The sequence below is a fragment of the Urocampus carinirostris genome, chromosome 13 (assembly GCF_059441175.1).
Source record: "Urocampus carinirostris isolate Australia breed hairy pipefish chromosome 13, RoL_Ucar_1.0, whole genome shotgun sequence".
In the NCBI taxonomy this organism is placed as follows: Eukaryota; Metazoa; Chordata; class Actinopteri; order Syngnathiformes; family Syngnathidae; genus Urocampus; species Urocampus carinirostris.
This window is the reverse complement of record NC_142361.1, coordinates 10,690,916-10,715,233: the sequence shown is the minus strand read 5'-3', so window position 1 is coordinate 10,715,233 and position 24,318 is coordinate 10,690,916. Positions and strand designations below refer to the sequence as shown.

Below are 24,318 nucleotides of genomic sequence, written 5' to 3'. Positions count from 1 at the left end.
ATATAAAATACTTTTGTAATGGGTTATAGTTTTTTTGTACCATGAGGAGGCACTAGATAACAGTAAACTTTCCCTTTAAACAGTGCATTCACGAAAAGCATTCAATGAGTTTCCTTTGCACTTTCTCACAATATTTCTTTTTTAATTTGTTTTTAACACAAAACCCAAAGGCATCCAATACAATGAAAGCAAACAGAGGCCTCAAAACAAAAGTCTAGGGTAGCCTCAGAATCATTGTGGAGCAACAAGACTTTTCAACAACCAAAGAAAACACAAAATGTTCTTTCAATCTGACAAAGATCGGCACAACTTTAGATGATAAAGTGGCACTGAATGTCTTTACTTTCAATTGAAAAAAAGTTATTGAGTCAGGAAGGATTATGGCATTTACTTTTTCTATGGTCTTTGTTTTTTCATTTATTTTCAAACTATCATTCTTTTGCCGAGAACAAAGAATACTTACTTGAGCTACAGTGGTACGTAAGGTATCTGAACCTTTTAAAATGTCTCACATTTCTCCATGAAAGCCCAATCAAATGTGATCTGATCTCTGTCAAAATCATACAAATGAAAAAAAAAACTGTCTGCTTTAACTAAAACCACACAATACCAGACAGGACGGGACAGACAGGATTGATACCAAAACAGGATATCAAAATTAAACAGGAACAATACCGGACAGGAAATACCAACAGGAAACAGGAGCCAATTGGGCGCCATGGCAACCGTGACACAAACATTTATAGGTTTAATGAAGGTACCATTTGAAGAATGACTATAGCCAAAGGGGAGAAATAAGTAACATAACCTTTACACGTAGGGAGATTAAAAGAGCAATTGAAAAACAGTTTCACCCCACTATTTCTAGTCAGGTGGTTTGACATACCGCAGCTGCCTGGTCCACTATAAAACACACACATGGTAAGAATTTCCAAGCATTTTCTAATGTTAGACCATAGCTTGTTCAACAGAGCTGTCTGAAGATCTGTGGTCAAGAATTTTTTTATATGTACAGAGATGGGAAAAGATACAAAACCATATCAAAAGTATTGATGTTGATCAGTTGAGGGTCAGAAAGGTTGTCTACAAATGGAGAGTTGGACACTGTTCCTACCTTCCCTTAGTAGTGGCTGTCTACCAAAGATGAGGCCAACAGTTCAGGGCAGGTGAAAAATAACCCTAGAGTTTCCAATTAAGACTTAGAGCAACTAGTAAATACAGCACAATCCAATATCTCTGCACTATATGTTAAACAGTGACGTAGAATGGTGATCATGGGAGGACCCCGCAGAGGAAGCCATGCTGTCTACAAACATTGTTGACCATTTAATATCTGCAATAAGACGAAAGGACACGCAACAGAGGTTTTGGCAACATATTTTGCGGAGTATTTAGAGTAAAATTGTTTGGGAGGAACAAACAATGCAATGTGTAAGGAAAAATGCAACAATTAACTGATATCAACACCTAATACCCACCGTTATGCATGGTGGGGAGTTCATTTTGGATTGCAGCAGTTTAGCTGCCTTGGGCCCTGGAACACTTGCAATCATCAATTAGAAAATGAAATCAAAGGTTGATCAGGATATTTTGCAGGAAAACCTTTGGCTGTCTGTCAGACACCTAAAGCTGGGAAGGAGACAGATGTAACAAGTCAATGATCCAAAACACAGAAGTAAATAAGGGGTTCAGACTCCAGAGGGGCTACGAAGGAATGAAATATATGATCTGGTGAGACCGAGTCAAAGTCCATACTTGAACCCCATTGATTTTTTTTGGCATGACCGCAAGACAGCGATTCATGGGGACGTCCTAGAATTAATAAAAGTATGGTAGTAAAGAAACATAGGCCAAGATTACTCCTGATCAATTTGACAGACTGACCTGAAGCTACAGAAAGTGTCTGGTTGAAGGTAATGCTGCAGAAAGGGGTGGGCACAAAATATCAAATGTGTCATGAACTGGAACAGGATCAGGACTAAAACGCGTGACGTTTCTCACACAAGCCTTTTATTTTACAGGAAATGGGGAGTCATGTACGTTAGCCAGGAGTCTGGAGTGAAATGGTAGGAAGTCAAAGGCCGACGAGATCGATACCAATTGCCTGTGTAGATATCGGACGGATGGGGTCAATACCGGAAAGGACAGGACAGACTGGATTGATAATGAAACAGGATATCGAAAATAAACAAGACAAACTAGACGGGAACGAAAACTAGAGACAATAATAAACAGGACAAAAATAGATGGGAACAAAACTGGAAACCGATATTATACAGGACAAAAATAAACGGGAACAATACCAGACAGGTAATACCAATAGGAAACAGAGTGAAAACCCACGTCTTGCGGGGCAGAGGTTTGTTGATGGACTTACAAAGGAAGAATGAGAGCACTGAGTAAATAGATGGAAATCCAATCTGTCAATGAGCCGCAGCTGGCGCCACACGGGCGGGGCCAATTGGGCGCCATGGCAACCGTGACAAAATGTGACAATTCAGATAATTATTGATTCCCTTTCTTCCATTTCTTGCATGATATCCTCATTAAAATATGGAAACCTATACCTGTTTGAGTGGTTTTAATTAAAGCAGACACTGTTTTCATCTCTAATTCTGACAAAGACCAGATCACATTTGATACGGATTTGGGGCAAAAAAGAAATTCCAAAAAGTTAACATATGTTTTAACACCACTGTATTTTCTTTAAACACTAGACTGTCAGATATCTGAAAATTAAAAATCAGGGTTCATTGTTAGACTGTATGGACTTGGAGTATCCCAATATATGTTTGCATAGAGGGTAGAAGTAAACATATATAAATTTATTAATGAGAAGACAGTTTCTTCCCAAGAGCAATCAACACCCTCAAAAATCACACAAGACCTTGAAAATGTATTTATTCTACCCCAGGAACTGAAAAAAAATGTATATTATGTTTCATTTATCTTCTCTAAACACAAAACTAATACTTAACACAGTCGTTTTAAACACTGTTTGAACAATTTTATTGACACTTTTAACAGCAAATAAACAATGTGAGGTTTTAAAAAAATGTTGACACTTTTAACAGCAATTAAACATATTCACAATTTCATTATATCATTTTCTAACAATATGAGGTTCGAACATTTTTTGTCGACAGTTTTAAACACTGTATTCTGATGAGTCACCTAACAGTTTTCTGTACAATAGGGTGTTCAATTTTACTCTTGCTAATACTGTACTATTATTGATGCTTTTATTACTAGGATTAGTTTATTCTAGCGTTAGTGCAGTCATACGCACGCACGTTTCTCGTCACTATGCACTCAACCGGCATTTTTGTTATTTTTCCACTAGATGGTGCACATTGACCCGAGGATTACAGACATTTAGCAGATGTCAAAAATACAGTATTTTATGTTCTGTAATTAAACATAAGTCAAATTGACAGTTACGTAAATTGACTGAAGATATGACCGATATTTTTCAATGTATTTCACATTAAAAAATAAGACAAAAAGAGAAAATCTATGTGATTTTGCCATTCTGCTACCCTAACCACAAGGGTCGTAGGGGCACCATTTCCTGTGGTGTGTCTTACTTTTTAAAATTTAATTAAAAAAAAAAAATTGGGTTGCTTTAGACACGGAGTTACCTTTTCTTCCGACTGTAGTTGTGAATAAAAAAGTCACTTAATAAAGCGCATTTTGCATTATTACACTGATTTGTCCTTTGATACGAACGTGTGTCGAGTATATTACGTAAGTTTAGAATAATATTGATAGTAATAATAATAAAAATAATCATAAAATAATAATAATTATAATGATAAACTGCATTTCAAATAAAGACCTGTAATCTTAGCTCCCCTTGTTAATGATTGCAATTCCTCTTATTAAGCGATGATAAACCTTTCAAACACAACGCAGCACCTATTTACTCACAGCAAGACAGACTATGTAGCATAAAAACAAAAATCATTTGTGTAAACAAGTTTGTTTACCAAGGAGACAACACAAAAAAATAATTTAAGCATCTTGTTTTGTTCTTTACTCCAAAAATATCACAAAAATACCACTGCAGAAATAACACAAGAGTACTATGGAATTACTACAAACATCGTACAACATAAACAATCCAAAATATACTACTGTAGAAAAACAGCAAGAATTATACAGATATACTACAAAAATCCCACTATGGAAATAGTACAAAAATACTACAAAAAAAACATTCTACAGAATTACTGTACTACAAAAATACAACTAGGCAATAGTAGTGCTACAAAAACTCTACAGAAATATTACCAAAATATTACCATTAAAAAATACTACAGAAATACAGTACTACAAAAATACTACAAGACGGCTACACCTATTTAGATAGATAGATAGATAGGGAGAGAGAGAGAGAGAGAAAGAGAGAGGAGAGAGAGAGAGAGAGAGAGAGAGAGAGAGAGAGCGAGAGAGAGAGCGAGCGAGAGAGAGAGAGAGAGAGAGAGAGAGAGAGAGAGAGAGAGAGAGAGAGAGAGAGAGAGAGAGAAAGAGATAGATAGATAGATAGATAGATAGATAGATAGATAGATAGATAGATAGATAGATAGATAGATAGATAGATAGATAGATAGATAGATAGATAGATAGATAGATAGACAGACAGACAGACAGACAGACAGACAGACAGACAGACAGATAGATAGATAGATAGATAGATAGATAGATAGATAGATAGATAGATAGATAGATAGATAGATAGATAGATAGATAGATAGATAGATAGATAGATAGATAGATAGATAGATAGATAGATAGATAGATAGATAGATAGATAGATAGATAGATAGATAGATAGATAGTTAGATACTTTATTCATCCCCGTAGGGAAATTCACAAATTTACTCACAGAAGGACATACTATGTAAAATTAAAAACCAAGATAATTTGTGTAAACAATTTTATTTTATTTACCGAATAAATACTGTATTTGAAGATCATTTTCTAGTGTAGCGCGACAATTTTACCAAACTACGTCATCTGCTACCAATGACAGAGACAATCCGGATTTGAGACAAAATGGGCAAAGTGAGTTTTTTTAATTCATTTCTAAAAATTAAAATACATATATTTTTTAAATATATACAATAAAAATATTGTTGTACGGTGTACACAATTTTAAAAATACGTATAGAACACGGATAAAACGTATCCATTGACAGGTCACTTTTTGATGCGTATTATTGCACTGATTCTTCTTGCACAAACACCACACCGTAATATCTAAATAATGATAATAGTAATCATAATAAAATTTACTATTATGATTATTATAATGATAATCTTAATAATAAAATTGTATTTGAAATATCGAACTTCCCACGGCGATCCTCAAACAGGATGTACATTGGATTCACGCGAGGTTGGCGTGCGTGCATGACGTCACTGCCCCATGTCCTGTGCGCCATTTTGGAGAGGGGGGAGAGGAGGGAAAAAATCACGGATAATTTGTGTGGTCTTGACAGATCCCCAAGCTTTGGCTTTTCACAGCGATCGTGGATGTTCACCGTTAACTACAAGCGAGTCGTGCGCGTCGTTTTGGACATTGGACGCGCCGTGTACATCAAAAAGAGCTGCTAAATGAAGCAATGGCGGGTGAGTTACTTTATAGTGAAAGGAGAGGAAAATGATCCAGCACCTTGCTTAGCTCGTGTGTGTGTGTTTGTGTGTTTATTCTCGTGTATGCGCGTGTGTGAGTGTGTATGAGAGAGGGATGGCCCTGAGTGTCTGCAAGTTAGCCGGCTAAGCTATCTAGCGCGTTAGTTGCCAAAACTACCCATGTCAAGTCGTATTTTTATCATATCCAAACCGACGCTTGTCTCCCTTGTTTTTCAGGGGTTGCAGGCGGAAATGATTTTCAGTGGTGTTTCTCTCAAGTGAAAGGAGCAATAGATGAAGATGTTGCGGAAGGTATGTAGCGAACGCTTTTCGGCTATGCTATGCTAGGCTTAGCAGAAGGAGGAGAGGGGAAGAACAAGCCGCTCTTTTGCGCCATTCGCAAGGTAGTTAGTAGCTCAATACGGTTTTACTCAGTCTCTGCTATGAGGGCAGAATGGAGTGTTTCTCGTTTTACTGTGTTGAAAGTACTCTTTTCATGAAACGTAACACTATACAGTGTATACGGCTAACTAGCCGAATGCTACATGGTGGCTAGGCTCTTCGAGCAGGAGCGCCTATGTACGTGACGTCATTGTACTGCGCCCATAAATTGTCCTGTGACGTCAAGCTAAATCATTCGTTCAACGTGCCAAACTGTCCCCAATGTGACTTTATTCCGTTGTGTCGATAGTTTCTAGCATAAATTAGCCTTTCATTCAACTGACAGCCCTCATATTCATAAGTGCTCTTCCTAATAGAAAGCTGCACTGCACAATCATCCTGAGTCAATTGCTTGTCACAGTGTTTGCAACACCCCTTATTATGCAATAATAAACATCAAAAACTCAACACTGCACCTATTTACTTACAGCAAGACAGGCAATGTAGAAGACCGTGACAATCATTCTAAATCCTTCAAAATGTATGAACAGTTTTACAATTGTTTGCTGGAGGCTAAGACACAAAGGACAACATAGATATTCCTTAATGCCTTCACCCTATTGGCGCAAGGAGGGATCATAGTTTTAGTTTTTATCTTACAATAGAGTGACAGTAAACGTATAATAGTAAAATAAATTATCTCCCGTCAAGTCAATTTTTGTAATTAAAAATCTACAATGGTGGCACCCATTGTGTCTGTGTATTTACCGTTCCCTTATGTTGTGTGGGGAGTGGTGATTTTCTTGTATATTTAATGCTTTATACAGCAATTTTGATTTGTTTGCTATACAAATACATTTTTATTTGATTTGAGTATTAGCTGTATCTATTATACGATGACGTTGTCGTCCTATTTAGTTATTCTATATAACACGCTACAGTGGGTATTTGCACGTCACACTGGGTATTTGTATATTGTATTCTTTTTGCTTTATTATTGTATTGTTCTCAACTCAGGGATGCTGCTGGAAATGTGAATTTCCCTTCGGGGATGAATAAAGTATCTATCTATCTATCTATACCAGTTCAAGTGAAGTCATGTTTCTTTGTATAGCCCTTAATCACAAAGAGTCTCAAATGGCTGCACAGACCACTGATTATCGCAAACCACAGACTATTTACACCATCCCCTGATCTAAAACCTGCATGAGGGGAAATAATACAGATATTGTCAACATAAAATATAGGTTATTCATATGCTATATAATAGAAGTGTGTTTTAAGCCAAGATTTAAACAGTTCCCCTGAGGTTGACCAAGACGATTTGGATTTTTTTAAATAAAAAATGTACTTGTATAATAAAAATAGACCACATACACGAGAGGTCACCGACGTTTTATTGAACTGCCAGCTACTTTTTGTTACATAGTCGTGCGAAGAGCTACCACTTTGATGCGCATTTTTAAAATAAAAAACTTGTGTTTACCGATTTATTTTTAGAATTACAGGAGTTAAAATAGGCACTAAAACATCATGCCAGTTAGAAATCAAATTTTCTATAAAATCACAATGAACTATCATTATTAGTAAGGTATATTCAGAACCTGTCTGCAGGCTACTTAAGTATTCTTAGGGGGTTACCTGGTGACCACCACGTTGGAGAGCCCTGGCGTACACAATTGGATATGATAAAACATGTAAAACAAAGTGAAAATTTAGGAGTTGACAGATATTAATCAAGTCATTATAAGAGGTTCCGAAAAGAAAAAAACATCTACCCTAAATTCCGGACTATAGAGTGCACCTGATTATAAGCCGCACCCACCACATTTCGGGAGGATAACCGATTTTTTACATACACAAGCCGCACCTGTATATTAGCCGCATGCGCTCACATTGAAAAAATGCAACACAAACACAAAATAAACCCATACCCGACACAGTCCAAAAATCACAGCCGGCAAAGTGAACGGAAAATGATACCGGTACTTAAGATTTGATGCAGACCTGCAGAGTCTGGGTGCCCATTGAAAGTAATCCAAGGAAAAAAGTGTATATTTCCAAAGGTAAGGGTGGAAAAAATATATATCCACTATTGTCGGCCGCGTCCACAAACACGTCTCACCTTTACTCCACTTCCCATCAGCCCGTGTTTGCCCCGCCCCTTCTTTCTCATTTGCTCGTGCAGAATAAGTGTCCAAAATAAATACATTACAAAAGTATACAGTTGCAAATACATATGATACATGGTTACACATATTTATAAAGAAAGACGATACACCGCGAGAGTTTTCAAAGCTTTAATAATAATATTATAACTTTCATCCCATGACGTGCCTGTGAAGGGTAGCAAAACGCTACTAGGAACACGCTCGCAAAGCAGTAAACGGGTCTGTTAAAAAAACATACCGTACTTGTAATGACCACGGTACACCGTCCTCATCTTCCTCCTTATAACGAAGTCTTCAAAGTCGTCTTGCCCAGTAGGGGCAAGAGGCTTTGACATACAGACGTCGTCCCACGCTCTTATTCAAGCACACGCTAGCAACATGCTCGCAAAGTAAAATTTGCGTGCAGTAGCTCTGTTTCCTTCTTTTTCTGACTGCTCGATTGCATTTAGCTTGAAAGCTGCGTCATGTGCCTTTCCTTTTTGCAATTTGCATGATGAGGATATGTTGTTGCAGTCTTCCTCGGCGCATATATTCCACTGGTCTAAATCTTACTTTTTGTACTCGAGCGCCGCTGGCGGCTGTTAGAAAAATTACATAAATTGGCCGCATCACTGAATAAGCCGCAGGGTTGAACATTTGGGGGAAAAGTAGCGGCTTATAGTCCGGAATTTGCGTTATTTTAGTCACAAGAAAAGTAGCTAGATGTAAACTGCACCTACCCAAATGACAGGCCCAAGTAGTGTATGTATAAATGTAGTTAAATCCATTCAGTATTGCACATATGACTTGAGGCAGTTATTGTAATGACATGCTTTTGCGTCAAGTACACGAGTGTTTTTGTCATGCAGATCACTTGTTGGTATAATGTAGGGGTCAGGAAACCTTTGAGTCAAAGGCATGAAGGCAAAATATTAAGATTTTTCGTTTTTATCAGTAAGAGGCACACCAAAATTTAAGACTAGATTAAACAAAGAAGCCAAACCTGATCCCCAGACTAATACTAATTCTTCAGTGCATTTTATTTCAATGTGTGACTTGATGATATCCTAAGATATTTAAAATTATAACTATAATGCCTGTGTCCCATATCAACGACTATTTTAAAATGTGTCCGCCTTCCACTGTTTAAGGTCGTTGAGGTTCCTTTTGAGCATAACATTTTTTTTGAATAATAATTTCACAACAGGGTATACGGTATAAAAAGGAAATTTCAGAAAAGGCAAAGGGAGGCTAAATCTACCCCTGGTCTTTAGCAGATCTGAAAGGGGGTGCTGATTAGGTTATTGTAAGTTGAGACACAGAAAATACTAATAAAGTATATCAATATGGTTAATGATTAAATCACTTTGGCACTGTTGAATTCATTTTTACCTGTGTAAACATAATGAATTGTGGAGACTTTTGCAGTCTATAAAAGGCAATAATTTCCAATACAATCCCTCAATGGCCAGTCTGTCTGCTTTTCTTTTTATATAGTAGTGTGACTTTGTAAAAAAATAAAAATAAACTTTTCCCTGCGAAATTTGTATGTGTTCAACTGTTATTTGGCAGGTGTGCAGTGTAGCTCGCGTTCCTTATTCCGAATTGTAAGGTGAAGTCATGTCGCTTTGTTTGCAACAGGAGTAACAATTGGTTACTCGTCATTGCCATTGTGACTCTTCTAACAGGATGTTCATGGAAGGAAGTGGTCACTAAATGTATTATGTCATAGTGTCCATCAGAAGTTTGCAATTGTGACAAAAGACAAAAAGAGTCACAGAAGGACAAAGAAATAGGTGTGCTGCAAAATATATTGAACACTTGTTATGAATTTTGCCACCGAGGTCACTGTTAAGAAAGAAATTGTGCGTGAAGTACTGAAACACAGATCAGTATCAATGAAAGTAACAAAAGGCAAATAAATTGACCTGTAAATGTTATAATGCATTTTAGGTCAATTTTGAAATTTCACTAGTGAAATATTCAGAATGTGAACCCCTCCATCAATTTGTCAATGTTTTCCAATACATGTGGAAGTCAACGATCAAAGCACAATTCGATTGAAAATTAGAACTCTTTGGTAAAATTACAATAGTTTTCCGTTTGGGTGGGCTCAATTCAGGCTGGTATGTTGGTTTGGAGAGGGATTGGCGCCACCATGCTGTACTTGCCCAAGACACACCACTGGAAATGGTGCCTCTACAACTCTAGTGTTTAAGGGAACTCATGATGCAATGACTTTTTTGACTGTCATTTTCTTTATTTCTGATATATTTCAATGTGCAACATTCCTGTTGATGCACTTCCTTATCAACAAAACACGTCTTTGTTTCCCAATAAAGGACTACTGTAACTCCATATAGTCATTTGTTGTGTATGACTTTATTTACCAATTATTTTTTTAGACATAACAGAAGCTCTAGTATTGATGGATTGGGTTGGTAATTGTCCTGCGAATTTGATTTATCTACCAGGCCTTTAAATTGTGCCTGTCACTATGCATCGCTGGAAAATAGAAGTTCCCTTGTAAAGTAAAAATAATCACACATAAAAAATAATGACCATTTAAGTAAAATTGCGCAATTTCCTATTGTGGTCAGGAGTGAATGCTAGAGCAGCAGAGCGCTTTGTGCTCCAAACAACTATTTTGTTAAAATGATACTCTTGGATCCACTGCTGTACGCTTGTTTATGGAACACTACACTGCCTATCATCTTTGTCATTTGATCTGTTCTAAGAGGAACTAAACACTTAGTTCAGACCGTGAGATTTTTATTACAGTGTCATAGTGGGGTAAATATTGACGCCTTTCTTTCCTTCTAAAAATTCTACATGGTGTGTTGTCAGTTTATGCTTGTTGTGATGGAGTGGTGTATTTTTTATGTCATGTCATGAACCAGAGTAAATGCAGATCATTTTACACATCATCACATCTTGTTGTTTCTATTTATAGCTGACATAATCTCTACGGTTGAATTCAACTATTCCGGAGAGCTGCTCGCTACAGGAGATAAGGGCGGCAGAGTAGTTATATTTCAACATGAGCAGGAGGTACTTCCTCTTTTCACAATTAAGGATAGTGCTTATTTTATGATCCACTGCGTCATTGATTGTTGAAATGTTTTCTCTCTTGTTCCGCAGTCCAAAAATCGTCCACACCTGCGTGGGGAATATAACGTTTATAGCACTTTTCAAAGTCATGAGCCAGAATTTGACTACTTGAAAAGTTTAGAAATCGAGGAGAAAATCAATAAAATTAGATGGCTTCCGCAACAGAATGCTGCTCACTTTCTGCTTTCAACAAACGGTAAGATTCATCATGCATTTTTCTGCTCTGTTGAATGGAATCTGCAATTCATTTGCTATCCATTTATTTTCTGATCAGATAAAACTATCAAATTGTGGAAAATAAGTGAACGAGATAAACGGGCCGAGGGCTACAACCTGAAATATGAAGACGGACGACTCATAGACCCCTTTAGAATCACCTCTTTACGGGTATGTGCACTTCTACCCCCAAATCCTCCTGACAAGTTTATTCTGCTTGTTTCTTTTTTTAAGTCTTAGAGATTTATACTGCTTAAGAGATTGCATAGGAAGTGAGCTTGTCATTTTGGCGAATATTCCAGTGTTGTTTTTTATTTTGACTATAATGCACTGTTTACATCTTTGTCTCTTTTGATCAATAATGTTGCTGTTCTTTGATTACCACGTCCTCTAGGATGTATCTGCTTTTTGCAACCTAGGTGATTTAATTTAAAGAGGTTGTTTTTAGAATAGTTCTGGAATTTGGGGGGATTTTTTTTGTACAGGACTCTTCTGTTCTCCTTGCAAGTTCAAAATTCATTGATGTGTTCTCTCCCGTTGAATGTTTTTTACTCGAAACGTATCACCTCCCTATATTTTTTAATGGAGTGAGCCCAAGGTGGCCTTCCCATTTTCTTTGTGATTTACCTTGCAGGTACCGGTGCTAATGCCAATGGATCTCATGGTAGAAGCCAGTCCACGGAGGATCTTTGCAAATGCGCACACCTATCACATAAATTCCATTTCTGTAAATAGCGACCATGAAACGTACCTCTCTGCAGATGACCTAAGAATAAATTTATGGCACCTGGAAATCACGGACAGAAGTTTTAGTATCCTTTTTTGTTTGCATGTGGGTATTTGTAGTCCTAACTCGGGACCTTTATAAAATGTTGAATCCAAACTGAAACTGGAGTCTTTCTGCTCGTTTATGTTTAAATATTTATTCCAATTGCCTCAACCAAGTTGTTCTTCCTCTGACTGGTTTTTGGGGGGGACATCATTTAAATTACTCCCCATTTTTGCTTGTTGTCCCCTTTAACCATCGCCTCCTCACAGATATTGTAGACATCAAACCCGCTAATATGGAGGAGCTGACTGAAGTCATCACAGCAGCAGAGTGCCATCCCCACCAATGCAATGTGTTTGTGTACAGCAGTAGCAAAGGCACCATCCGGCTCTGTGATATGCGAGCGGCGGCGCTCTGCGACCGCCACTCCAAGTGTAAGTTCCCGCTGTCGCACCATGTTTTATTTTTTTTTTCACTGTGTTTTTGGTAAAATGTATTTGGTGATCAATTATAGTCTATGAGGAGCCTGAAGATCCTAGCAGCCGCTCCTTCTTCTCTGAGATCATCTCGTCCATCTCAGATGTGAAGTTCAGTCACAGCGGGCGCTATATGATGACACGTGACTACCTCTCTGTCAAAGTTTGGGACCTCAACATGGAAAACCGGCCAGTCGAGACGTATCAGGTCCAGTGATACCTATGCATGGTTATCTAAGAGTTTGTCTAAACTGAGGGCCTCCTTTTATGTCACAGGCATGAAAATCTCTCACCTTTAGAAAAAAATTACAGTTTTAAAGTAAAAACAGGTGACCTACGTTAATTGCATAGATCACAGTGGAAATTGTTTTGAAGGTAGGAGTATTGTGAGATTTCACAGATTAAATAGGGTGTTTGCGGTGCTGCGTTCTGATTAAAAGTAATGTAGTTTGCGCCGGCAGGTGTACTTTATTCTTGAATTTGAAGCACATGAAATATATTGTAGATTTTATGTTGGTATGGGGAGATTTACCAGCCATCGCTCCGCCACTAGGAGATGTCCTGGGGTTAAAGGAGCGAAACATCAATGACCGGTGGTCCCCAGCTGATGACCAAGTCAGGCCCGAGTGTTCAGGGCACACAAGCATTTCAAAGGCGCCAGAGGAGGCGCGTCAGGCAGAAATGCCCAGCATAAAAACTACCATCCTGTATTTCCATTTGGTATTGTGCTCATAGTTGTCAATAATTTGAATCATGGCCATACATATTAAACATTTGTCACCGTCAATACTCAGTTTAAGATGAGAAAAAGTCTACATTTTATAAATCAAAAGATTAAGGTTGCGCGTTATACACAAATATGGTATTTCTTCCTCAACTTTTTAAGAGCTGACCCATTTTTGACCCTGATGTCAGCATATTAAACTGAAAGTATTCAGTTACACAACACAGTAGTTAATTGAAATTGATATTACTAGGTAAATAAAACAATATAGACATCTTCAGTGTCTGGGGATACTCAGGGGACCTCACGCCTTGTGCAAAACCCCATAAGAACAAAACACCCCTGTACTTATTATTATCTTCGCGTATCGCACGACTGCAAATGGGATTGCAGAAGTTTATCAAATTACTACAATAGCGTAAATAGTGGAATTCAGTTTTTAGGTAAGTGTCATCATCAAGTGAAGGTGTTGAACATGTTGTTGTCATACAATTGAATGTTAAGTACAAAGCATTATGTTTTGGGCTAAGTATTTCAAATAGTTAGCCTGTTTCTCTCCTCTGACCCATTTTGATGGGAGTAGGGCATTGACCTCTCATGCTTAATTTTTAATCCCTCTTAATAGTTTTCGATAAACCTTTGAAATCAGTTCCATTGTCAGATTGCAAACGTTCAACTTTACAAAGTGCTGTGTACCCCAAAAATTGTTTTGTCATATTTGTCTCAATCCAATTGTATGTAAATATTAATGAATTTTCCTTTTTTCTTGTTTTTTTTTTTTTTTTTTGTCTTCAGGTCCATGAATACCTTCGCAGCAAACTGTGCTCTCTGTATGAAAATGACTGCATCTTTGACAAGTTTGAGTGCTGCTGGAATGGCAGTGACAGGTCTGTACTCGTGTCATTATACACATATCTATTCTCTCATGTACCAGTTGTACTATTTTACCCATCCATTTCAAATGAACGTTATGCCTTATGCTTCCAGCGTATTCAATATTATATTCCTATAGCATATACTTCCAACCCCATTACTTCCTCTTTTACCTACCCACTCTTGTTAATGTTTCTTTGTCCACTTCTTGGTGAGGGCAAAGGAAGTACTACATCAAGGACGTTATCCCTTTAAGCTTCGCTTGTTGTGATGTAACCTCTGAGACAATTGTTTATCCTTTGTTTTTGTTTTTATTTCTCTCAGAAACGATAACATTGGAACTGACTCCAACAATATACTGTAGTGTTTACTTCAAAAAGAAATAAGTAGGGATACAATTTTTTTCCGAACAAAAGAACACTTTCTGTTTCATCTGAAATAGAAAGTATAACAGGGCAAAAAAGGTTCAGAAAGAATAATGTTTATTTTGGTGTTGCTGTTTTGGCATTTTGGCCAAGGGTTATTCATTTCTGGTTTCAGGCCTAAATTTTATTTTTTGTAATCTTTGCATCCCGCCAGACGGCTACTGTGCTTCACTCTTGTTAATTCGTTGTCGCCCTGCTTTATTCCTGGACCCTGGCTATTTCAGCTGAAAATGAAAATCTCCATTCTGATCCCTGTGAACAGTACCGCATTTTCCGCACTATAAGGCGCACCGGGTAATATGGCGCACCCCCAAAAAATAGTTTTTGGTCCTATATTTTCCATACATAAGGCGCACCGGATTATAGGGCGCTACAATGAGAACGTCGACAAAACAGTCCGATAGTTCAGTCAAACTTATTACCCCTTTAACATTCCGAAAGCTTGCAAAGACGCAAATACGTGTCTCAGACATGTACAAAAACAGTGTCTGTCCGATGTCACCAATCACTCAAATGCATTGTTCCAAATATCATTCGGAAGGTTAAAGTCTTGGGATTCAAGAAATGCCAAACATTTCTTAGTTTCCATTTTATTTTTTGCTGGCAACTGTGTGGACAGCAAAGTAAGAATTGTATTGTGCAAGGAAACTGGGTTCTTTACTGTGCATATGACAATAAACACTGAATTGAATTTAGTTTAAAAATAGACTCATCACAGAAACATCAAGATCGTTCTAAAACAAGATACAAGGAAAATATAAAGCCGCATAGCTCACCTAAGTTCTCTTGCAGCCATCACGTTCAATAATGATACGTAACCATGGTCTTCTTACAACCGTGAGTGTAGTAAATCCAGGAGCGTAAAATATTTACAAATACAGAATAGTAAAAAATGTTTTCTCTATGCAATCCAACGTGTGATTCACATTCATCTTTTTCGGCCAATTGCAGGCTTTGTTTCGCCCATTTAGCCCATGCGAGCCTGTAAATGATAAAAAGGATCCGCCCCCTTTACCTCCGAATAACTTTAACCAATAGTGACTGATTCAAATGATGATTGACACATTGGTTAGGAAATGAAACGCCGGTATATAAATCCCAGCATACACCGCGGACTACTTCGCCTTCGGGGGAAAATCTATTCGGCGGCTGCTTGCCTTAGTTGCAAGACTTTGCGACTTAATATTGATCCATATATAAGGCGCACTGTGTTATAAGGCGCATGGTCAGCTTTTGAAAAAAAAAAAACCAAAGGCTTTTAGGTGCGCCTTATAGTGCGGAAAATACGGTATATTTAATTACAATATGATTTATAATACCCCCACTTTTTTTAGCACAGACACTTAACAATGACATAAATGTTTTATAAAATTTTAAAAAGTGACATTGGATAATTTCTCACGGCACACCTGATGACCTATCATGGCACACTAGTGTCTCGCGGCACTGTGGTGGAAAATCACTGATCTAGCTGACGAGGGTTGACTAGAAATATCTAAGTCAAAATGGCCCGTTGTTTTCCAATCTTTCTAGAAACACACCGTCTCGTGAAAGGACAGCAGTTAATGACAAAAAAACCCAAGATTTTCCCTGAAAATACCATTGTTAACACTGCTACCTGGGTAAACAACATTAAAGCTGAAATTCAGTCGTTTGACTACAAAAGAACAACATAAAAACGACTACAAAAGAAGAACATAACTGTATCTTATCCACCACTAACCAAACAAAACGGCAAGCATTTGAATGAAGCTCAGCATAAAATATGAACACAAACACTCTTTTTAGCAAGTTTTCCTTATGAAGTGTGGTAAAATAGACCAGGTTGCCTTTAGCTTTGAGAAGAAAACAGCACAGCTCAAAATGAAACTCAACACCCCCTTTCTGCTGACCTAATGAGTTTGCAATGACAAAGATTCAAATGCGCATGCGGCTTTTAATCATGTGCGCTCTGTAGTCCAGAATTTGGGGTACATTTATTGCTTCTGTTTTACTAATGGCTTTCCTCTCTTCCAGTGCCATCATGACAGGCTCCTACAACAACTTCTTCCGAATGTTTGACCGCAACACCCGGCGGGATATCACGCTGGAAGCATCCCGGGAGAGCAGCAAGCCACGGGCGACGCTCAAGCCCAGAAAAGTGTCCACGGGCGGCAAAAGGAAGAAAGATGAGATCAGCGTGGACAGCCTGGACTTCAATAAGAAGATCCTACACACGGCCTGGCACCCCAAAGAGAACGTGATCGCAGTTGCCGCTACCAACAACTTGTACATTTTTCAGGACAAGATAAACTAGAAGACCAGGACTGGCTCTGCCTTTCCCTGGCCCAGTCAAGTCTACTACATGTCTATCTGTCTAAGAACAACAAGAAAAACAGCCTCGTTGTCCTCCCGGAGATGAATTTTCGAAAGCACGCGTCTACTATTTTGGAGGTCGACTCGTAGGTCTGTTTCATTCGAATCCCAAGCTTAAGGTTGCTTTCGCCTTACGGCATCAGGGCAATCACTACGCCCCTTCCCCAAAACCCGACTCCTTTCCTTGTCCTCCACTGCGACCTACCCGGGTCTAATTGACGAAACTCTTTGAACGTCCATATTTGTGTTGACATTTTTAAACTTCAGTTCAACATTTTTAAAGGCTCAGAAGTTGCCCCACTCCCACCGAGAAGTGAAGTCCCATCCATAGTCGTACCACCTTTTGAAAGGTTTCCAAGCTGCGAAGAGCGGATAGGTGACCGGTGGAAAGAAGAAGAAAAAAGTCCCAACTGTAACATTCCCTCTCTCGTTCCCTCCGGTCGCGTAATCGCTTGTGGAAGTGGCCGTGATCCGGAAGTGGACTTATTTTTTTCTTTTTCTTTCCCTCCTCCCTCCACCCGTCAATACAGTGACCTGATTTCACTGACTGTATCTACTCAAATACACCTTGTCATCCACATAATAAAAAGAAACTAAAACGCCAGATGTGTTTTTAAATTTAGAAGTATGTATATTATTGCTTTGCATGTTTTTATGTTGTAGAGAGGTGGATCATGTCCAGTCGCACCACTGTCCTTTTTTTTTTTTTGTTCTTGAGCAGATCTCAAACAAAACGTTTATTGAACTACTATTTTGGGGCTACTAGTTCCGCAACCACTGTTGGACACAAAGTATGATTGAGAGAAAGCGAGTGAAATGTGTGCGTGTTTCGAGGTCGTCCTGCTTTATTTTTTTTTAGTGGGCTGGTAAAGCACACGGCACAAGACGGACAAAGGGAATCTAAAGCCTTAATTCCGACTTTCAATGAGTGACAGCTACAAATTACACCCCCCCCCCCCCCCCCTCCAGCCCGAGCCTCATGTGCATTATGTGTTATTTTTTTGGGTAGCTTGATGTCATACGCCGCTGCTATGTGTAGCTTGCACACATACATCGGGGATAAGAGTGCCTCCCAATCTTTGAGTATTGACGGTCCTCGTCCGTGTCCTTACTAATACAGGACAATTTCTTCAAAGGCGTCACCAACCCAACACATTGTGAATGCTGACGTGATGGTTACAAGTACGGTCAGGCAAAACAACGCATTGTCTTTGTCCTTTGATTCCTAACATGGTGGCAATGTATTCAGTTATTATTTTGACCAAAGTTCAATAAAATTTTAATTGTGTTCCTCTTTTGTGGGATTGTATTTCACTTGAAGAACAAAGACGCATGCATATCGATCAGGGTTCGTACACTTTTTATGGCCAAATTCAAGCACATTTTAAGGACTTTTTAGACAGTTTTCCAATTTTTCCGGTACCATTAAAAAAAAATCGGTTTAAATCATTTCATTTGTAGAGCCCCAAATATATCTGATTTACATATGGATTTTTTTAATTTTAAAATGCATTAATCAAGTCATGATTTTAAGATCTTGATTAAAAGGTGAATATATAGGTTTTCGAGACAAATCTCTCCCCGTATAAGTGTTGGGTAAATGTAATATCTAGCTGAGATTTTCAGTTCTTCCCATTTCAATTTACTACTGGGAAACTGATTCTTTTTTTGCATGGCCCATAATAAATATCCGTAACTGATACGTTATCTTGCAAATACGCATTTCATGGTGCCCTATTTAGGTCTAGCATGCATCTGTCCTCTTGGGCACGACCTGTAGAGGGCGATGACGCTTCGTAGGACATTACTGTACAAACTAATGCCAGTTCCTGTTAATCACCAGGGAGTAAATGCAATGGCAAAGCGAAGCCACCAGAAAGCAGGACCTGTATTATTTTAGGCAAACTTTTTGAGAATTAAGGCAACAATTTCAAGCATTTACAAGCACTTACCCCAAATTCAAGTTCTTTTCAAACATCAAAACACATTTAAGAATTTCAAGCACCTATACGAACCCCGATTTAACTTTTAATCAACATCATGGACCAGGTTTGTGTATTCAAGATTTAATTACAAATATCACAGCATCATCAATAGTGAAGCGATCACAGTACGCAAATGATCCCCTGGATACAAACAACAAAATAATACACAGTAGCGTACAAATTACTGACTGATCAAGTGATTCAAAGTGAAGATCTTTGAGGAAGCAGCAGAAAACTGACGGTCTGATGAGTCCAAAGCAGGCCAGTGTCACAGTCATATTGCTTACAATAAACTTGATTTTTTTTTTACATTCAAACATTTTAAGGCATGCTGATTTCTCTTTCTTGTCCAATGCAAGACTTCTCAGAAGGTGCTGTGGGAACTCAGGCGCTTTCCAATATATATCCTAAAAAAAATGTTAGAAAAGAAACAACATAAGTTCTACTTTTTTCAAAGTTTATCTCTCAATGAAATGTGTAATAATAATATACACTATTAAAAATCTGAAAATGACATTTTGGCAATATTTTTCTTCGATGAGACACCCGTGTAGTGCAATATAGTGATGGGAATTCTGTCTCTATATAAACGTCTCTTTCAGCTTGAAAAAAACACTGGCTCTTTTGGCTTTGCAGATTTTTTGGGTGCTTTAATCCATTTATCTATCTACCCTGGTCATATCCCTCGAGAGGGTGTGACCGACAGCAAGACAAACATACACAAAAACAAAGTTTTTCTTTCAAAAGGAAAAAGTATCAAAAACGCACACAAAAATGTTTGGACCATGGCCTACCCAAATGCCTAAACAAGTTAAGCACCTCGGCACCCAAGTTGGTCATGCGTTCGTCCCTCCAGATGAAACGGGACACAAGAAAGCAGCCAAGTCACTCGGGTCAGGGTGACGTTCAACAGCAGGGCCCGACAGCTTTCACTGGTTTACCCCTGCCGCATCATACGGGTGCCCTGCCCATCCCTGAGAACACGTCCAAATATCCCACTATCCTTTTACAACACCTCTCCACTCATTCCTTATTACCAACACGAGCTCTAGCTTCCACTACATTTAGACCTCTTTCCTGCAGTGCACTCATAACCCTAACCATCTACGTCGCGGCCCTCCTTCCATTTATTTCTAAGATTCAAGTCACATTCAATCTAACATTCTTCAAAAGTCGGTGACTAGTCGTTAGCTGCAGCCCTACGAACGACACGTCACTAATGCAACAAGTCTCACCCAAGTCCGATGGCAAGCATGTGCGAGATGATTAAGGAAGGAAGGAAGAGCTGCAGGAAGTCGGGTGAGAGGACTCCTCCCTCCTTCATGACGCTGCTGTTGCGAATGCTGAGCGCTGTGGAGCGCTTGGGATTCTTGAGCAGGAACTCCCTGTGGAAATAGCGAATTTTCTCAGAATCCGTGTACCAAGAGCCAAAGTGAGTGGAATTGTGCATAATAGCTCAAGTATACTTAGGTGGATTGTTCTCAGGTCGACTTGACCAATCCCAGATCCAGTCTGCGCTCTTCTTCATCAACAGCTCTACTTCCTGTCTTCTTTCCTGAAAGTCCTCATCTGACTAAAAACCGACAGCGAGGTTTAAGTCAAGTCAAGTGATGTTTATTGGTATAGCCCTTAATCACAAGGAGTCTCAAAGGGCAGATTATTGCAAACTACAGACTATTATTACACCACCCTGATCTAGAAACTACATGAGGGCAAGGAAAAACTCAAAAACCTCAACATGAGGAAAATGAGATACATAAGATATAGGTTATTCATATGCTATGGGATAGAAGTGTGTTTTAAGCCTAGATTTAAACAGTTCCACTGAGGTTGCAGATCCAATCTCAGGGGGAAGAGGATTCCACAGCACCGGGGCCTAAAAGCTGTCATACTAGTAGTGTTTTTCCCCTATTTACTAGTGTCACTTTTTGGTTAAGCAGTACTAGAACCTTATGCTGGGTATCAAATTCTTCACAGAGAAATCCACATTGGCACTTTCTAGTAATACAGAGATATGCAAAAATGTGTCGTATTGCCAACATTCATTTTTTTTTCCTCATCACGTGTACTGGCCTAAATTTTCTCACATTTTTGGGAAATCTGTATATGTGCATCTACCTTGAGATCAGATATTGAACAATAGTCCTTGCTGCCTTAGTTATTGTACCTGCAAGCTGCTGCCTCCAGAGCCTCTCCACACAAGAGGTGTCAGTACTCTGCGTGGGCTATGGCAAAAGGCCAGCAAAGAGTCAGTCAGAGTGACTTATTTGCATTTCACAACTGTTTTATTGCCCCTTTTATAATCACTTACCTGTTGCACTGGGAGCTTCCGTTTGAGCTGGACCTGCCAGACTCATGTTGGGCGTCCAGCAGCATGTTTTCTACGTCATCCTGCTGAGTGGACATGGGCATTACTAGTTCCTGGAGTCCGCGGCGATGGTTGCTTTGTGAAGCTGTGCCGCTGAAGTGGAACTCCACCCACGAACCTGAAAAAAAAAATAAGAAGAAAGAAAAGTAAGAATACTTCCGTGATTTTTAAACCAGTGTCCAGGGGCACACTAGTGTACCGTGAGACCGTGTCTAGTGTACTGCACAAAATTGCCCAATCTTATCTTTGCAAAAAAGCATGCCATTGTTCAGTAACTGCTGTCTTCTAATGATGAGCCAACAGACTGTAAAATTCATCCATATCAGTAGGTGTCAGCTGATAGCAATTTTCTTTCTTTTTATACAGTAGTTATCTGCTCATGAGGTACTACAGGGAAATATTTAATATCTTATTTTGTTTGATTAAGCCAGGGGCTGGCAAGCCAAATGTTGAAAGATAAGGAATGCAATACATACTGTATATACTGTAAATATGTATCTATATTCATTAGAAAATGTTAAGATTGTTTGACTCGTATTTTTCCTCTTGGAGAAACTGTATACAGTATTTTCCCATCAAACATTTTTGAAAAAGACCCAGGGAGCTAGTAGGGAGCATGCATGTAAAATAAAAAATAAATCAAAATCAAGTATAAATCTTGCAACATCTTAAAAACATTCAAGTAGGTAGTATTTATGTAAAATAAGAAAACTGAAAAAGCAAGAACATAGTAAAAATACACATTTTTAATCCACTGGCAGATATTTTCTGCCCATTTTAAGTATTATTTTGTTATGTTTCAAGAAAAACTAAATATAGTAAAACTTGGAAAACATGTCAAAAATATAGTGCTATCCAAATTAACCGCAAAACAGTGAGCGCAAATGATAAGAAAAACTTCCTTCTGTCAATTTAGGTGACATGATAATTCAAGCTTTAAGGGAAATCAATAAAACTGGTGCCAGGGGATTCATTTTTAATGGACGTTGTGCGTCGAGATGTTTTAATGGGAAAAAAAAGGTTATTTGGCTCAAACACTGGTATACACTTAGCATAGTTGTATGTTATATATCATATATACAGTAAAATAACCAGTGTTCATTTCTCACTCTATAAATAAAGACTGTACGTTCACTGAAGTAGTGTTAAAAATGTACTATTTTAGGTATTAAACGAACCCTACGACTGGGTATCTTAAAATAAACAACTAAAGTAACACTTAAAGATTAAACCCTTGACACTTACTAGGTGATCATATGGTCTTTATCTACTGAGTGTTAGATTAACATAAATTTTACAGTTTATACATATTAAATATGATTAAAATGATCATAGTATTACTTATAGGTGCTTTACATAAATATCCAGTACTAAAAACGTAATCTTAGCTCGCATACTCGTCACATTAAACGTACCGTAACACTTATAACACTAAGCTTAAAGGCATAAATGTATTTCAAAAGCCTGCAGCTAAATTTTCCTACAGTAACCAATTCCATTATCGAAGTAAATCTTCCTTTTTATCTCCAACCTTGCAAACTCTCCTCTAAGGATGCCTCCATTTGTATCGAGGTGGCCCACTTCGTTTCCCCTGTCGTTTGAGAGTCGATCGATGTTTAAATGTGTAAAATTCACAGAAAATGTGACGAAATATCACTGAAGCCTAAGCAGCTGGCGATCCCTCCAAACTACAGACAATAACAATGACGCAATCAAGTGTTTACCCTCTAGCTGATTGGTTGAGATCAGGGCGCGTGTTGCGTGTAGGGGTCGGCACGGAATGCGCATGCGTGGCTTCCGCTTAAGAAGAAAACAGCCTTCTTTATTGCGTCTGTTAATGTCACAAGCCACAGTATGACAACACACTATGACATTTTGCGAGATGCATCACAAATAAAAGGTTAAAACAGGCAACTTTGGGAGAAATATTAGAGTCAATGTAATGGTCCGTTTATGGCTGCAGGTGGCAGTAGAAGATCAAAGCCTCCGTATTTGTTTGTCAAAAGTATGTTTTTTTGTACTTTTCTGAGTTGAAAACCAAAAGCCTTAAGGCTTTTCAGGAAAATCCCAATATAATCACATCACTATAAAACGTCTATACTTAGAAGAACCAACTATTTGAGTTCTTGTATGGGAAATACTTGAAGGGACATAGTGTATTATTTACTGCCTCCGAGTTGAAAAACAAAAACCTTTACTAATAAAAAAAACAAACAAATAAACACACCATAATATTGATTTGAATTATGAGCAAAAGTACATGAAAAATCATATAAACCTGCATTTTTCAAATAATCATAGGTCAAGAAATGTAATTTACATAACACGAGGCGAACCTAAAGCGAGCAGGCATCATGCTGCTACGGTTGTCCCCAAAAGCAAAAATCCCACAAAAAAACTAGACATGAATTCAGAAGCAAAAAAAATAGTTTGGTGAATTTGAGCCTCAGTAGTTTGTATTCCTCCTTGTGCTTCACTTTCTGTGTCCAGTTAACCGATAATTTCTATGAGCCAACTATAGAGTGCTTCGAGGTCCTAACATTACCCACAATGCATTGCTGGCGGCCATTTTGGAAGTCCACAAACCTTTTCACTTCATTGTTATTGTTCAGCGAACCAGTTAGATTCTACATTGTAATGCCGAATATGTGCGTTATTGTTGGCTGTTGTAGCAGAGGGGAAAAGGATGGGAAGGGCTTCTTTAGACTTCCGAAGTGTGTTTACAATCAGGGGATTAAAGTTCAGGAGAAAAGTGAAGGGCGAAGACGAATGTGGCTGGCAGCTATCAACCGGTCGAATTTGCCATAGCTTGACTGTGTTCGTGTTTGTTCTGACCACTTTCTGACAG

General features: G+C 38.4%; 2 protein-coding genes across 2 annotated transcripts; one reads left to right on the top strand and one right to left on the bottom strand.

Annotated features, from left to right (window-relative positions):
- The first annotated feature begins 5,419 nt into the window (after window positions 1-5,419).
- LOC148353718 (serine/threonine-protein phosphatase 2A 55 kDa regulatory subunit B delta isoform) lies at window positions 5,420-18,405 on the top strand. Its single transcript, XM_088350919.1, has 10 exons — window positions 5,420-5,634; window positions 5,875-5,949; window positions 11,122-11,219; window positions 11,310-11,475; window positions 11,554-11,666; window positions 12,130-12,307; window positions 12,534-12,698; window positions 12,779-12,948; window positions 14,260-14,351; window positions 16,779-18,405. The coding sequence occupies exons 1-10, from the start codon at window positions 5,628-5,630 to the stop codon at window positions 17,056-17,058; spliced, it is 1,344 nt and encodes a 447-aa protein (XP_088207045.1). The 5' UTR covers window positions 5,420-5,627; the 3' UTR covers window positions 17,059-18,405.
- A 762-nt stretch (window positions 18,406-19,167) lies between these two features.
- bnip4 (BCL2 interacting protein 4) lies at window positions 19,168-23,177 on the bottom strand. Its single transcript, XM_088351010.1, has 6 exons — window positions 23,002-23,177; window positions 21,414-21,588; window positions 21,270-21,327; window positions 20,569-20,675; window positions 20,338-20,487; window positions 19,168-19,509 (listed from the first exon to the last, which is right to left on the bottom strand). Exons 1-6 carry the CDS (start codon window positions 23,030-23,032, stop codon window positions 19,467-19,469), a joined length of 564 nt encoding a protein of 187 aa, XP_088207136.1. The 5' UTR covers window positions 23,033-23,177; the 3' UTR covers window positions 19,168-19,466.
- Window positions 23,178-24,318: the final 1,141 nt, after the last annotated feature.

Coding starts and splice junctions, on each gene's coding strand:
- LOC148353718 (XM_088350919.1), top strand. Junction 12,308..12,533: donor AATCACGGACAGAAGTTTTA/GTATCCTTTTTT, acceptor GCCTCCTCACAG/ATATTGTAGACATCAAACCC. Junction 12,949..14,259: donor GGCCAGTCGAGACGTATCAG/GTCCAGTGATAC, acceptor TTTTGTCTTCAG/GTCCATGAATACCTTCGCAG.
- bnip4 (XM_088351010.1), bottom strand. CDS start 23,032: ATGGAGGCATCCTTAGAGGAGAGTTTGCAAG. Junction 21,328..21,413: donor GGAAGCTCCCAGTGCAACAG/GTAAGTGATTAT, acceptor CTTTTGCCATAG/CCCACGCAGAGTACTGACAC. Junction 20,676..21,269: donor CTGGAGGCAGCAGCTTGCAG/GTACAATAACTA, acceptor GTCGGTTTTTAG/TCAGATGAGGACTTTCAGGA.